This window comes from Leucopleurus acutus (genome assembly GCF_964270905.1).
Source record: "Leucopleurus acutus genome assembly, chromosome: 12".
In the NCBI taxonomy this organism is placed as follows: Eukaryota; Metazoa; Chordata; class Mammalia; order Artiodactyla; family Delphinidae; genus Leucopleurus; species Leucopleurus acutus.
The window spans coordinates 42750917-42767675 of NC_139154.1; the positions used below are offsets into that span (position 1 = coordinate 42750917).

The 16759-nt window shown below is 40.4% G+C and overlaps 1 protein-coding gene across 3 annotated transcripts in view; it reads right to left on the reverse strand.

Moving 5' to 3' along the window:
* Window positions 1-16759, reverse strand: part of LDAH (lipid droplet associated hydrolase) — a 94648-nt gene that overhangs the window by 3771 nt on the left and 74118 nt on the right. For all 3 annotated transcript variants that reach the window (XM_082851842.1, XM_082851840.1, XM_082851841.1), the window contains one exon: window positions 12751-12833. In XM_082851842.1, coding sequence (XP_082707968.1) covers window positions 12751-12833 — 83 coding nt within the window. The remainder of the gene's footprint in view (window positions 1-12750; window positions 12834-16759) is intronic.

Below are 16759 nucleotides of genomic sequence, written 5' to 3' on the forward strand. Positions count from 1 at the left end.
GGCATATGGGACATGTTTGTTGGATGTATGCAAAGATGAATCAGATGGACTCTGCTTCTTAATGTAGCAGAGGAAATGTTATCAGAACTCTGAGTGTCTATGACATTTCTAGGAATAGGCTCCAGGTAGTAGGAGAGTGGGAAGGTGTTACAATCATACTTCAGGTGAAAGCAAGCAGGCTGGATGGAGACAGAGCTTCCTTTGAGGCATCACTAAGACGCTTATTGACTATTGATCTGTACCAATCTCTGATACACATACATACACACATGTTCATGCATACACATATATGTATATACACATACAAATGTGTACATATGCACACATATGTGTACATATGTATGGGCACATAAGCATATATACACCACCTATGTATATATAAATATGTATATATGTGTATTTATGTGTATATACAAATATACATTTATAAGCGTATACACACACACATCTTTATCTCTACGTCTAGCTCTAAGCTGCTGTTCTTCACTGAAAAACTATGTTCTACTTCTGTATTTCTGACCAAAAAAAAAAACGCAACAAAAGTGAAATCCTATTCAGAAGGGTACATACTGGTAATTTCTACCAAAAACCCCCCAAAACTAAATTTTAAGGCCCCTCTGACATCTGTTATCACTGAAAACAAAAAGTTATGCCGTAAGTGGCTAGTTACAGTCTCTTGTAGTTTCCATAACACACCAAATTTGTTCACTCATTCAAACACTTAATCATTAATCTATTCAGCAAATACTTACTGAGCATCTACTCTGTATTAGGAACCTGGAAAACAGATAATAAGACAGTCTCTGGGGGAGGGAGGGACTGGAGGCACCACGTCCACAAGACAATTAGCCCAGATAAGGGCATCTGGTGGGAACCAGTGGGCAGGAAAGGTTCCCTAGAGCACTGATGTCCAAGTTGAGTCTTCAAGTTGGGGGAGCACACTGTGGGGAGTATACCAAGCAAATAAAAAGTATGAAGGAGCATGGCACGCTTGGGAATTGGAAGTAATTTAAAATGGCTGGGCTTCCCTGGTGGTGTAGTGCTTAAGAATCCGCCTGCCAATGCAGGGGACACAGGTTCGAGCCCTGGTCTGGGAAGATCCCACATGCTGTGGAGCAACTAATCCCGTGCGCCACAACTACTGAGCCCACACACCATAACTACTGAAGCCTGCATGCCTAGAGCCCATGCTCCACAACAAGAGAAGCCACTGCAATGAGAAGCCCGCACACCACAACCAAGAGTAGCCCTCACTCGCCGCAACTAGAGAAAGCCTGCGCACAGCAACGAAGACCCAACACAGCCAAAAATAAATAAATAAATAAATTTTTAAAAAAAGGCTGGAATATGGGAGATAAGTCTGGAGAGCTGGCGGAGAGAGATGAAGTCATGAACAGCCTCTGTGCCCCAATAAGGAGGTTGTACCTTGTTCTGAAGTCCACAGGAGCTAACGAAAGACTTCACACAATGAAGTGACGTGATTAAGTCTGTATGGTAGGAAACTTACTCCAGCTGCAGTGACGAAGAGATTGGAGGGGATCAAGCAGAGACGGGAGGAGGATACGGGAAATACGTGTTATTGCCCACTGGATAATTTTCTACTTGGATCATTAAATCCATTATCTGAATACGGACAGGTGAGATCACTCTTATAAAAATACCAACTTTTATTACAGTAATGTTATGATGTAACCAACATTTAAAGAGATGGTTAATTAAAAAACACTTTAAAGAGGAGAATATTTAATGTAGTACTTGAGAGAGTCAATTACTGACAAATAAACTTTGAGTTGCAGACTTATTCCAAAACACTTCATAGGGATTTTTCTGGCTTTCACCTGGGCTTTGGTTTTGAAAGCTGCAAAGGATCTGTGGCTCACAGATTTCTCACTGAATTTCCTCTTCCTACTCTCCTGTTTTTGTCACTACAACCATTTCTGGGCACGCCAAAGGTCCCAAGCCACACTTCACCTTGCTAGGGCTCTCAGCAGTGTATGAAGTTCCTTTTGATTACTGGAGAACAGGAGAGCCTGGCAGTTGCCTGGTTCCTTCTTCCTGGTGCCGGTCTCTCTGTAGCTCTAAAATGCTGCAACCTCATAACCAGTGGGTGACTATTCTGGCCAGTTGTGGACAAAATAAATTTCTCAGAATTCCTCAGCAACCACCCTGCCACAGCTTCCCCTTGCAATACTGCTGGGAGTACAAGCTGTCTGCAGGCATTAGTGATCTACCAATAGGGCTAATAACTTTAGATTCTCTCTAAACCACTCCCTACTCTTAGCACCAAGAATCCTTTAAATTATATCTAGGAAATGGCATCTGGAACAGTCATTATGCACAGCTGTTCAACACTTCCTCAGAGTATGAAACAGTGTTGAGAAATCTAGAAATGCAAAATTCAGACTTGGGCTCGTGTCCATCAGGTCTGTTCCTCTGCTCCACTGCATTCTTGCCCGAAGACACTAGGACACTGAGAAGGGTACTGTGGGAGTCCTCACACCAGTACAAGCTACGGTGGTGAGGTCTTATGAAAAACCCCAACACAGAAGGGTCAACTAGAAGGAAAGCAAGGCAGGAAAGACCTCCCCCAATGAAGTTGCTTTGACAAGGAGGAAAGCATCACTGTGGCACCTGCTGTTACTTTCCGCCTAACTCTTCAAAGACGATTTCTATGAAGCGTTTCCTTTTCAGTGAGGCAATTACAACTGGAACCATCTCCACTGAGAAATCCAGCTTGATAAGCCTGAGCACTGGGGAAGCGCCATTCCTCCCCTCATATATGAAGGTATCAGACAGTTGAGCAGGAGTAATAAATATGGATTACAGGAACCCACCCCTACCTTCAGGTATCAAGAGACAAGTCCTATCCAAGTAGTTATGGGGCACGCGCTGCCCAAGGCATATGCTAGGAACCTCAACACAAAGTGATGTCAGTGTTCAAGACGGCATAACCATGAGGATCATAGATTTCCCATATGTTCATCTGATTTCACCTCTCAATCCTCCACACTGTAATCATTTTGAGGGGGCTGTATTTGGTTACATTTCTAAGTGATAGTGGGGTAAGGTCTTTTTGTTTTGTTTTGTATTGTTTATTTAAGTTCTTCTTCAGAAGAAGGGCTCTGTAAGAAAATCTTGGCTTACAAGTCAAACACGTGGTTATTTCTATTGCCTTTACATAATACACTGGCTCAAGATACTTCCTGATCCCTACAGATTATAAGTCACAGGCAATAGATCCGAACAGAGGACTCTGCACCTGTAATCTGAAACAGGAAACTGGAAAAGTATGGGGTGTGTGGTGGTAGTGGTGGGGGAGGGGGAAGGACAGGTGAAGTATAAAGAAAGAAATAATCGGACACCAAAGCGTAGTGGTGAAGAGTGTACACTACTACTATGTCGATATGTAAAAATGATTCGCAACAAATAACGATGACCTGATGAAAACTGAGAATGATTTGCCAGGCTCTATGCTAAGTTTTGTGTTCACTGAGTCCTTATAATAATATTCTGAGGAAGGTATTTTATTCCTGTATTACAGAAAAGAAAACTTAGGCTTAGAGAGACTAACTTGCTTAAGTTGAAACAATTAGTGAATATAACCCAGTGAAAAACCGAGTTATAAATCCAGAGATGGCATTCCTAATCAGTACCTTTTACTATTTACAATTAAGAATAAACTGAACCATGGTATGGAAACACAAACCTGAAGACTGAGAGGTCTTAAACTGGTTATGAAAACTACCTGCATGTGACAATCACCGACACGCACAAAGTTGATGTATACAGTTCTGGGGTGCTGCATGCCACAGGGGTGATGAAAATACTGGAATTGTTAACCAGGAATCTCAGGCTATCAGAAGGATGTTTAAATCAAATGTTTACAAGAAAATAAATTATTTCCTATAGCTTATTTCTCCTTGGCACTTGCTTTGATATGCATGAGAGTTGATAAAGAGTATACATTATTGAGATGGAAATTATTCTATTTCCAAATTGTTATGTTAAGTAATCGTTTCTCTATTAAACACAACATTTAATTTTCTCAATTCTAGGTTTTGATTGCCCAGGATTTTGCTTTTCTCTGTGTACCTTCTATAGTAAGGTGGAATTATGGTTACTGTGATAACCATAGTTATCACAGATAGTCTCTGTGCTCACAGATATATTTTCCTTTAACTCTTCAGTTGCCCCTAAGGATACATGTCCCTGTTAAAATGTCCCTGCAAATTGCTGCAGCTTGCCCCCACAGAGCAGCCACAGTTGTCTTTTCCAATGGCTTTTATTTTTTTAAATTTTTGCTCCTGAAACTGCAGATTCCCAGCATTTCCACCCAAAATGACTCTAAACCTATCTCCCATCTGGCAATGGCTAAGTGGTTGAAATTCAGAAGTAAGACAGCTCTGCCCTGGAGAGGCTCCAGAGTAGCGAAGAACTCAGGCATGTACAAGCTGGCCCTTAAACACAACAGGCAGAGAGAGGTACGAACAAACTACTGTAGGAGCCAGAAGCAGGAAAACCTGACTTCTGCCCTGATTGATGCAACAAAGCTTTGTTTTCGTATTCATTGAGTTGCTGGCTTTTATGCATTACTAATAGAGGATTTATTTTAAGAACAAAAGACATATTAGAAACCACATTATGGTACAAGTTTATATATTTGATTTAGCTAATAACTAACAAAAATCACTTCCAATGATATATCAACATCTTAAAATATTAAACATGAAAAAAGCCACACACAGAAGTCTCTATCTGGTGATAATAAATATTATTCAGCTATAAAAAAAGAAGGAAATCCTGCCATTTGCGACAACATGAATGGACCCTGAAGGTATTTTATGCTAAGTGAAGTCAAACAAATAAAGACAAATATTGTATGATCTCACTTACATGTGGAATCTAAAACAAAAAACCGAATTCACAGAAACAGACTGGTGGTTACTAGTGGCAGGGGGTAGGGGGTGGAGGAAACAGGTGAAGGTGGTCAAAAGGTATAAACTTCCAGTTATAAGATAAATAAGTTCTGGGGATGTAATATACAGCATGGTGACTATAGTTAACACTATACTGTAATATCTGAAAGTCGTTAAGAGAGTAGACATTAAAAGTTCTCATCACAAGAAAAAAAACTGTAATTAAGTGAGGTGACAGATGTTCATTAAACTTGTGATAATCACTGGGCAATACATACATGTATTAAATCATTATGTTGTACACTTTAAACTAATACAATGTTATGTGTCAATTCTATCTCAATAAAACTGGAAAAAAAATCCCTATCTGAATTACTTCTTTCTATTCAGTAGCTGACTAGGACTACAGGCATCATAGGAATTGCTGGACAGGAGCAACAGGCTGCTGCTTCTACCCTCCCCGCGAAGTTAGACACTTAAGCCTCGACCTGCAACCTTAAAGGAAACCTATTCTGTAACATAAGCATCTCCTTTCAGTTATTTGAAAATCCCAGCCCTCTCAGGAACAGAGAGGTAGCAGTCACAAAGCTTTAACAGTTCACTGCAGCCTTTCTGAGCAACCATTTTTAAGAACTTGAACAACTGCTGAAGAAAGGGAGATAGTTTAGAAAATTCATTTTCCGATTTACCTTGTTTCCTTTCTTTCTTTTATCTAGAACTGGCTCCATTTCCATTCTTAAAAAAATGAGAATTAGGGCTTCCCTGGTGGTGCAGTGGTTAAGAATCCACCTGCCAATGCAGGGGACACGGGTTCGATCCCTGGTCCAGGAAGATCCCACATGCTGCAGAGCAACTAAGCCTGTGTGCCACAACTACTGAGCCTGCGCTCCAGAGCCCATGAGCCACAACTAATGAAGCCTGCGCACCTAGAGCCTGTGCTCCGCAAAAAGAGAAGCCACCGCAATGAGAAGCCCGCGCACCGCAAGGAAGAGTAGCCCCCGCTCACCGCAACTAGAGAAAGCCTGCGTGCAGCAACGAAGACCCAAGGCAGCCAAAAATAAAATAAATTTATTTTTTAAAAAAGGGAACTAAAATCCCTAAAAATTAAAAAAAGTGGCTGAGGACAGAGGTGAACACACAATCCTTCACAAGCACCAAGCCCTGCTCCCCCTGAAGGCATCTAGGGGAGCAGTGGGAATTGGGTGCGAAAGGAGTAGGAAGTCCAAGCGGGTTAGGGACTGGGCTACTCTCCAGTAGCTGGAACAATCATGCATCAAAAGCCCTGCAAAGTGGGGCTCTTTTCTTTCTGCACGATCCAAGTGTAAAGGGCCAGAACCTGTTCATTCCCAAACGTAAGTCACTGCTCCTTCCAGAGTAACTAGCTTCGTCTCTTTCTTACCTGGGTCTGGAGTGAGAAGCTGACCCAAGGCATCTATCTTCCTCTGGTGAGGCAGCAGAGTATGAGGCACTGGGAGCAAATTTATCCTCCTGTGCTTCTGTTTCTCCCTGGTTATATGCCTCAGGAAACTGGCAGACGTGCTGGGAAGGGCCTTGCTTAACTAACTTAGAGAAATGGCCAATTCCAGCTCATCTGAATTCTCCGTACTGGGCCCAAGTCCTGGTAAAGTTTAAGTACTACTGTGTCTTCCTTCACTGCTGTTCCTATACAACATCTCCCTTAGGCATTTTATGGGAAGCAGTGGCCAGAATGGGATTGGGGTATTCCAGGGTCACTTGGCTACATATTTAATATTACCAAAATCTTTCATTATAGAATGAAAATATCTGAAGGGGTGCGCAGGGGGAGGAAAAGATAGGCAAAGTCTTTTTAAAGTACTCAGAGGCATATCTAGGATATAACTAACTTTGTAATAATAAACTTTTATTGAATGCTTAGTACATGGCCAGACACTCTTGCAAGGTCTTTATATGAATTGCATATAGCATTATAGTTTTGGAACAACTGCATGAGAATAGATAGTATTATTAAACCATTTTATTGATGAAGAAAGGAGACACAGTGAGGTCAAGTAAATTAACCAGGGTCACATAAGTAAGCAAATGGTGGAGCTGGAGTTTGAAGCTCATGCTGTACCTCTGAAGATTCTGCTCCCCGATCACGCTCCACTAGAAAACTCAAGGGTATGCTGACACAAATAAGTGCCTAAAATGAAGCTCTCAAGGTCAAAATGATTGAGATACAAACAAACCTATCTATTTCCAGGATGATTATAATATTCTGAACAGGCTTCAAATTAAACAGGCAGAACTAACACCATCAGTTTCAGACCGAGGTTGTCAGAAAGGCAGTCTTGGTTAGCTGGTCTAGAGAGCACATCCTATGCTCCACTAAGCGGGACGTGTGCATGTCCGAAGGATTTGCATGCCCAGATCTGCAAACAACTGTGCAAGGTTTGTTTGTTCCCAAAGGCAACATGCGCCTCTGGGCTCAGGCGGGCTAAGCAGGATGGGGAGAGCCGTAGCAGAGGGGTCCCTGTTCCTGAGGACATGCTGCCCCTTTCCCAACCACACTGTTGGCCCCAGGCTGGCCCTCTGGGGGCAGGGGCAGCACCACTCTGCAGGAAGTCCTTCCACCGCTGCCTACCTTCATCAGAAAGCAGCGTCTCATGTGCTCTCGCTGGGAACAATTTCAGACCCCTATTGACTGATAGTGATGTTCAGATTTGGTCTGGCAGTAGCACACACCAGCTGTTTCCATAAGCCTAGGCCAAGGATGGTCACGGCAGTTTAGAATTTCCCTCCTAAGTGAGTTTTAAATGAAAACTTCAAGTTTCTAAACCAAACACTAATTCACTTTTCTTTGAATGAGACCATATCCCCTTGTAGCTGAGAACAATGACAGAATGGGAATGCTGACCTCCTATTTGCCTCAGACACACCAGGTGCCTCATAACGCACAGCATACCCCAGCGGCTCCCGGAAGGACTGGGACCGGCGTGGTGAAAATGTACAGTTGATTCTCTTACTCTGGCTTATTCCATCCTGGTTCTCATTCCCGTCCCTCCCCCCCTCCATTTCCGTCTTATTCATTAGTTCCTCTCCTTCCTCCCAACCTTTAAATGTGTTCCCCAAGGGTCAACCTTTAGATGTATTCTCTCCTCATACTACATACTTCCTTGGGTTACTATTTCCATGCTCATGACTCCAAATATATCCTCATCATTCCCAAATCAAAATTCAGCCCAGATTCCTCTTCTAGGCTTCACACCCATATATCCAGCTACCTGCCAGACATGTGTCCCCCGGATGTCCCACAGGTATCTCAAACGAAAGTACCAAAATGAACTGCTTTCTCAACCAGCTCCCACACATGCTGGCACTTCTTCTCCCATGTTCCCTATCTTGTTACAAAATCCAAATACAGAGAACTAATCTTAGATCCATCTCCATTCTCTCATATCCTATGAGTACTAAGTGTCTTTGATTCTACTTCCTAAATCTTTCCAAATTCTACCCCTTCTTTATCCCCAATTCCACTGCCTTAGTTCTTGTAAAAGTCTTCTAAACAGTTTTCCCACTTCAAATTTCATTCTTTTCCAACATTCTGATACACATTTCCCCCCAAATAATCCCTCTCATTGGTTAATCTAGCCACATTCCTAGGACTAACTGATATGAACTGGCACCTCTGAACTGGCTGTTCACAGATGGCGTATGTTCTGATGGGTCAGTGGTTATGTCATATGGTTGTCAAACATTCTGAGTATCACCCTGATTATTACCCCCTTCCTTAAATCCTTCAATGGTTCCCTAACAACTCAAAATAGTCTCTTTAGTGTAGCATATCATGGCTTCTTGTTCTCAGGCCAGTGACCAAACCACAGTACCATACTCCCTAACCTTTTCTAGTGCCTCAAAGCAACTTCTTCACCTGGGATCTACAGGTCCACGCAGTTTCATGGGTAGATGCAGTGGCAGTTGAGGGGAGCGGAGTAATGTAAACTTGGATGGGAAAAAGAATATATCATTTTTTTTTGCTAACTTCTAACAATAATTTAGTATTTCCTTCAATTATGAACACAGGCACCAAACCACAGAATATTAGAAATACCTATCTTTTGTCATCTATAAAATTACTGAAATTTTCAAATTACAGTAAAATTGTTTTAAGTAACTAAAAGTTTATGCATATCACTACATATTTACAATAGTAATTCTGACTGCTATCATATCTCATTATTTAGTTTGTTAATAAAGATACACAATTATATATCACAAATTTGCTTTTAATATATTTTGATAACTATACGTCAATATAATTTTTTTTTTGGTAATCTCATGTATTTATTTCATGCACTTAAAAAAATTATTCTGAGAAGGAGTCCACACACGACACAGCTGGAGAGATCCACGGCACAAAAAGGCTTAGAATCTGTAACAGCGTTCCTGTCCGTTCATCTAGTACACATCTGTTGATGGTTCACCAGGTATCATGCATTGTGCTAGGCCACAGGGATACCAAGATGAGAAAAACCTTCAAGGTGGGTGAGAGGGGAAAACCGACTGTTTAAATACTGTGTGATAAATGCAATATTATAACTTTATATGGAGCCATGGGAGCCGAGGGGAGGGACTTCTAACCAAAACCAGGGGCTAGGGAAGCCCTCTTAAAGATGACAATGGAGGGCTTCCCTGGTGGCGCAGTGGTTGAGAGTCCACCTGCCGGTACAGGGGACACAGGTTCGTGCCCCGGTCCGGAAGGATCCCACGTGCCGCGGAGCGGCTGGGCCCGTGAGCCATGGCCGCTGAGCCTGCGCGTCCGGAGCCTGTGCTCCGCAACAGGAGAGGCCACAACAGTGAGAGGCCCGCGTACCGCACAAGAAAAAAAAAAAAGATGACAATGGAGCCAAGTCTTAAAGGACAGGTAGAATTTAGTCAGGCGAAGAAAGAACACAACCTATGATGCCATAGGCCCTACTATATTCTTTTGGAAACAACTGAGTCTGACATATTTGCTTCAAGAAAGGGAAATAACCTTATGTAGTGCTGCAGCAGTGTCTGACACTGTAAAGTCTCTAGACCTTGGAAAGAAGGAAGGGAGACAATCAGCTCCGGAGATTTTTCAGAGTTAAAAAGGCACATTTCCCTCAAGAAGATAAAAAGTTCTCTTCATGTGGAAATTCAGTGGTAAAAAATTTGAATTTAGAACCAAAGTCTGCTGATTATAATAGTTTTTTAGAGGAGGAGAAAGAATCCAAAAGCCATCCACATGTGGTAGTAGAATGACTGTTTTTAGACTAAATCTCCTGTGGCTTCCTGACTGGATGGCACAAAGATACATTTTCCAGAACTGTTTTAAAAGTTGAATAATAGATAATATTTAACGATTTTTGCAACGAAATGTGTGGCTCAAAACATCTTTACAATGGACAGTCCTGGAGAGGCACAAAGTTTCTGAATGCTTATATTTGGGCAGAAATGAGACAGAGTATCCTTGACTAGAATATTTAAAGTAGGGTATGTCTAGTCTTGGGAACTGATTTTCAAGTCTGACTAATTATCAGGGTTGTTTGGAATGCAGGGGAAAATGCCCACTATTTTTGCTAGAACTATGTGTCCTTTTAAGTTTCCTTACTTTCTCAAGCAGACTGAGACATATGTTGATTCAACTTTTACCAATATTAAATTACAGCATGTTTCCATTTTTTTCATTACAGAAACAAAAAAACTGCAATAAACTTCTTGTCTTTCTATACCTCGTTTCACTTAGGAATTGGAATTGTATTATTCTAATGGAAAGTTCAAACTTAGCTGGTAGAAACGACATTCAATTAATCGCAGGTAGTGGTGCATCATTAAACTAAACAATGCCTTGCTTTCCCAAACTCCACAAGTACGTGTCATGTTATCTTAAAAACAAAATAAAACCATTCCCTGTAGTTGGAAAAGTTTAGTCCTGTGACCGTGTGTTAATATTAACCTTGAAATGCCTGCCATCTACCATTATACCCCCATATTTCTCCCACAAAAGTGTCAGTAAAGTACGGTCCTGACACAGTTACCATGAGCAGCCCTCTATCTGGGAATGATTACACTTGCATATGGATTTAACTTAGGACAGGAATAAGTTAGCACCTTCCTTTGACCTTCTTCTGAGCACAACATACAAACAGAATCCAGGAATGATGAGTACTTTACAGCAGCTGGCTTCCACAGGTGGTAAGACAGGCTTTGACACATGACGGGTCTAGTCATTCAGCAAGTGTGAATTTTGGAAATGAGCATCTGCCAGTCTTATTATTAACTGGGAACTGAGTTGTTTTTATGAACTTCCAGCCTTGAGAACTTAAGCACAGCTTTGAAACAAATTCACTTATAATTTAACTAAAAAATAAAATACTGTTTTTCTTGCATTTTCACATACGTCAATGAGTGGAAACAGTTGAAAGCCCTGGAAAGAGGGTCCTTATGAGGCCCCAACCTCCCCCATTCAGCTAATGAGGGTTTCCTCTGTCTCCAAAATTTCAGTCTCTGGCCAATTGCTATTTTAGAAATATGATGACCACTATGGCCATAAGACAAACACAGACTGGCACTTTCAAAAGTCCTCTCTGGGTGAAGCTACGATAGATCGATATTCTAAAAATATTGTTTTAAGAACATATATATTTCTTGCTTTAAGATAATTGTATTGGGAGGTTATAGAAATATGAATTAACACTATAGGCAAGTTTAAGTCAAATGTCTCAAAGTTTATGAAGAGATTCTAAACCCAGCAGGATATCTAAGATTTTACTTGCAGATTGTAGGTTCCTGGGCCCTGTAAGAGTTGGCCACTCAGTGGGGCTTGTTTCATTGCATCCAGCAGATGTCACGGTTCAGCACTGGACTGCAAAGCTCTATATTAGCACAGTCCAACAGAAATACAAAGGCACACTGGTAATTTAAAAACTTCTATTAACTGCATTTTAAAAAGTATAAAGGAACGAATGAAATTTCTTTTAATAATATATATTATTTACCCCCATGTATCTAAAATATTATCATTTCAACAGGTAATCAATATAAAAATATTAATGAACTATTTTACTTATTTTTTCGGTACTAAGTTTGTGAAATTCAATGTGTATTTACACTCATGGCACATCTCAATTCAGAGTAGCCACAAATAACCACATGTGGCTAGTGGTTACCATGTTAGATGGTACAGCTCTATCCTATTCAGCTGTACAGACAGACAGCTGTATGGACAGACAGACAGATGATGCCATGGGAGTACCAGGGCCACCTTAATTCTAGGGTGCTTAGACATATTCTAAACCATGGCCCCTCACAGTTTCAGAAACTGTGCTTCCAAATACGCCTGTGTTAAGATTCTAGCACTTACAGCAGCAACTCAAAAATGCTAAATATTTCAATTGTTGCCTTTCTGCACCTGCTTGTATAGAAAACAAGTGTCAGCTGGGCATTCCTACTCTAATGCATTGGAGAATAAGAGAGACGGGCTCACTGGATCATCAGATCATAGGCATGTTAGTTCTTTTCCAATGTTTCACTTATATTTTAATATAGCTCATTTCTTCCATAAATATTATTGAGCGTCTTTTCAGTACAAAGCTCTAGAGAGAAGTATCGATCCTAAAAATAAACCCAACAAAAACAGGTGGCAAAACATATTTAAGTAACTATGTAGTCAGCTTTCCTTACTTTCCATGCAACTTTCAAGGACTGCCTTAATGTTAACTAGAAGTAGAACTTGATCTGAAATTTACAAACCCTTGAGGTCTTACAGATTCTAACCAACTCTAGCCTTTCATCCTCAGTAAGTATTGCTGCCCATCTACTTACCTCCTTGTAGCACTAAAGTGATTACCTTAGATAAATGTTCCTTTATGGTTTCATTGTCTCTCTTCACCACCTCCATCATTTCTTGGCTCCCAAGGTAGGCAGCATTAACTACATTAAAAAAAAAAAAAAGGCAAACAGTTAGAATATATAGAACAAACACAAATGTCAAATTAATTGTAGTATATTCCTGTTTTACTCTTTTCTTTTGCCAAATGCTATGTGATGTGAGATATTAGTGAGGCCAAGAGAGGCATGTGAGTCAGCAACATGCACTGTCTCTGGAAACAAGAGCATGCCCTGTGGAAGAATCTCTCTCACCCTCACCTAGCTTTCTCAATAGCAACGTTAGCAGGATGATGGCCTAATGTCAGATACCACAGCAGATGTGTGTAATCATACCTGATCAAGGCATTTTTATGATTTAAGGATTAGAATCACAAATTTTGACAGATAAATCATGTATACCAGGGAAACCACACATAGTTATGAACATGAAACCATCTCGATAATTTTTTAAAAAGGACACAACTAAAAAGAATGTTTATTTTAAAACAGGTTTAAGTGATCTTTAGGAGTTGCTTATGAGGGTTAGTTCTATTATACTGACTGTGGAATGAGCAGAGTGACCCTCATTTTCGAGATGTCAAATAACTGAGAAAAAGGAAGAACGCCAGATGAATTTATGTGATTTTCTGGTACTGCTACACAAATTTTCATTTGATTCTTTGCGCCTTGAATTCTACTTTGATTGGTGTTATTATTGTTACTTTGCTTTCTTTTTGGCATCATCTGCCTATTTGTCTTTTATTTTTAATCTTTTGTCATAAGTTATGTCTCTTGAAATCATAAGTAGATTTCTTTAAAAACAAAATTTAAAGTCTCTCTCTCTTAAATAAAGGGACTTAACATACTCACGTATATTGATATAAAAGATATTTGGTCTGACTCCAGTCAGTAGGCAGAATAAAGTAAATAATAAAGTTCACAGCAGGAATTAATGAAATAGAGACCAGAAAAACAATTGAGAAACTAAATGAAACTAAAATTAAGTTCAATAACTGATAAATCTTTAGGCAGACTGATCAGGAAAAAAATGTGAGAAGACATAAAACATTACCAGTATCAGGAAAGAGAAATGACAACCCTTCAGATAATACAGACATCAAAAGGATAATCAAGTAATTTTGTGGACAACTTTATGTCATGAAATTCAATAACTTAGATGAAACAGCCAGTCTGCCCAAAGACACAAATTTGAAGCTTACTTAACAATAAATAGATAACCTCAATCGTCTTATATCTATTAAAGAAATTAAATTTGTAATTTAAAGCCTCTGCACAAAGAAAACTCGAGGGCAAGATGAATTCATTGGTCCACTCTACCAAACATTTAAGGAAGAAATAATATTGATTTTAAATAAATTCTTCCACAAATGACTACACATATATAGATATTTAATTTTTGACAAAGGTAGCATTTCAGAGCAGCAGAAAACAGGTGGTCTGTGGTAGGCAGAATTCCCAGATGACACAAATACTCCTTGCCCTTTACAATCCCTCCCTTCTGAGTGTGGGTGAAACCTGTGAGTATGATGACATATTACTGCCATGACTAGGTTATGTTATAAAGTTGAGACGACTTTAAGGGAGATTATCCCAGTGGACCTACCCTGATCACACGAGTCCTTCAAAATTTGAGTTCTCTCTGGCTAGTGGCAGAAGAAGTCACAGATTCAAAGCACTAGAAGGATTAAATGCACCACTGTTGGTTTGAAAATGGAGCTCATGTGAAAAGGACCTGAAAGTGACCTCCAGGAGCTGAGAGGGACCCCTGGCTGACAGCCAGCAGGAAAATGGGAACTGCAGTCAAAAAGCCACATGAACTAGATTCTGCCAACAACCTGAATGAGCTCAGAAGTGGATTGTGGGATATGCAGGGGTATAAAAGAGGCGTCTGAGATCCAGGCAATGGTGATCCTTGAGCTGGGAGGGAGTTATATGGGAGCTTGCTTTCTGATAATTCATGGAGGTAAACATTTACATCTTAAGCACTTTTCTGTAGTGTTATTCTTAAATTGGAAACAATATAAACATTCAAAAAACTTGTAAGGAATCTTACATTTCTAAAAGTAAATTTTTCATCAGGGAATGTACCTCACCTCACCTTTATTCTTATTCTTGTTTTTCCTGGTAGTTTCCCATCTAAGTGTACTTTTTTGTTGTTTTTAGAAAGTAGAATACCAGTTTCATTTCCAGTAATTGCTCCAAGGAAGCAATTATCTTTTTCTTTCCTCAAAAATGCTTATAGGGCTTCCCTGGTGGCACAGTGGTTAAGAGTCTGCCTGCCGATGCAGGGGACATGGGTTCGTGCCCCGGTCCGGGAAGATCCCACATGCCGCGCAACGGCTGGGCCCGTGAGCCATGGCCGCTGAGCCTGTGCGTCTGGAGCCTGTGCTCCGCAACGGGAGAGGCCACAACAGTGAGAGGGCCGCGTACCGCAAAAAAAAAAAAAAAAAAAAAGAAAAAAGCTCATAACACAGCACAGTGGCCAAAAACAATAATACTAAATAGAAGTTTAATTTCCTAAGGGGAAAACACATTTCTCCTGGCAATGACTATCAACAGCATTCTTGGAAACCCAGCAGAATTCAGTTTCAAGCACCACAGTGAAGGAAATATCTAGTAGCAGGAGTAATGGAAACAAAACACGAAGGGAAGAGAATGGTTTAGAAGAATGGTACTTATTTACTTTTATTTCCTTAAAAATCTAAATACAGGTGTAATAAAAACCTCACTGAGTCTAATGTTCTATTTTATTTGCTACCATCATCTTCTGAAATCTGCTTAGCGTTTAAAGATCACTACAGGACATCAACTCCCAGTGGAGTGGCTGAGGAACGAAATGAGTGAGGGCTAAAGTTGGAAGACCAATAGGACATTCATCTCCCAGGCTAAATGGTACCACTAAATTCTCCAAGTACACATAATCTACAATAGAAGGCTGCCTTCTGTTTAACTCAATCACCTATCTTGATGCCATTTTGTCTGTCTGGAAAATTCCCAACTCATCTTCAAGTCCAAATTCATTTGTCTTCTCCCTTACTTATCTAGAACTAATTTCTCCTTTTCTTGGTACCATTCCTGACCTGTATCTGTATTTATAACAGTCGTAAGTGTGATATGTTAAAATTCTTCACATTTATCTCCCCTACCATGCTATATAAATAAATAAATATATATATAAATATAGCAGCAGCTATATTTCATTTATTATTCTCTCCAGTGATTATGCAAGTGCTTGGTTCATGGCAGCTGTGAGTTAAGGGCTGTTAAATAAAATAAATGGGAAGGGACTCGGCCAGTGTTTTCCTTTTTTGCGGGGGTAGGAGGGAAACAGGTCAGGAGGAAATACCTGCTGTCTTCCTTGAAGTGGTGCAAGAGCTGACATCACAAGAGAGGCCAGAACACTGACATGGTAAGCCAAGCTGTTAGATACTGGTATAAAACTGGGAAAAATCATTGCAGGCAAGAGTGGCAATCTAAGAGCTTCTGTTGAGACTGGCCCCAGACTAGGCCACATAAAGCACTGGCCATAGCAGTGAGGGAAAATGCAGAGGGAAGAAAAACCACAATTAATGATACAAGAGGAGGTTTGGGGGAGATGTACGAACAGTTTTCTGAAGTAGAACTTGGGGGTTGGAAGCCAAGTTGTCCTGCTGTTTTGGTGGTATGTGATCCAGTGCCATTAGCACAGTTTCACAGTAGAATGCCCCAGTTTGTTCAGTTTTGCCTTTATATTGGGGAGGGAGGATTGATGGTGCTGAAGCAAAGGGAATTACTTGAACTGGGCACAGTTTAATTAGGGCAGGTGAAATTTGGAGGTAGGAAATCTCCCATACATGGGTGTGTACACTGCAGTGTAAAATGTGATTGTTACTCCTGGTCTGTTCTGACCAAGATATTATTTCTAGTCACTTTAATATTCTTTAAAATGGCTGTTAGGTTCTGTATGTCCAAAGTATGCCATAAGGTTT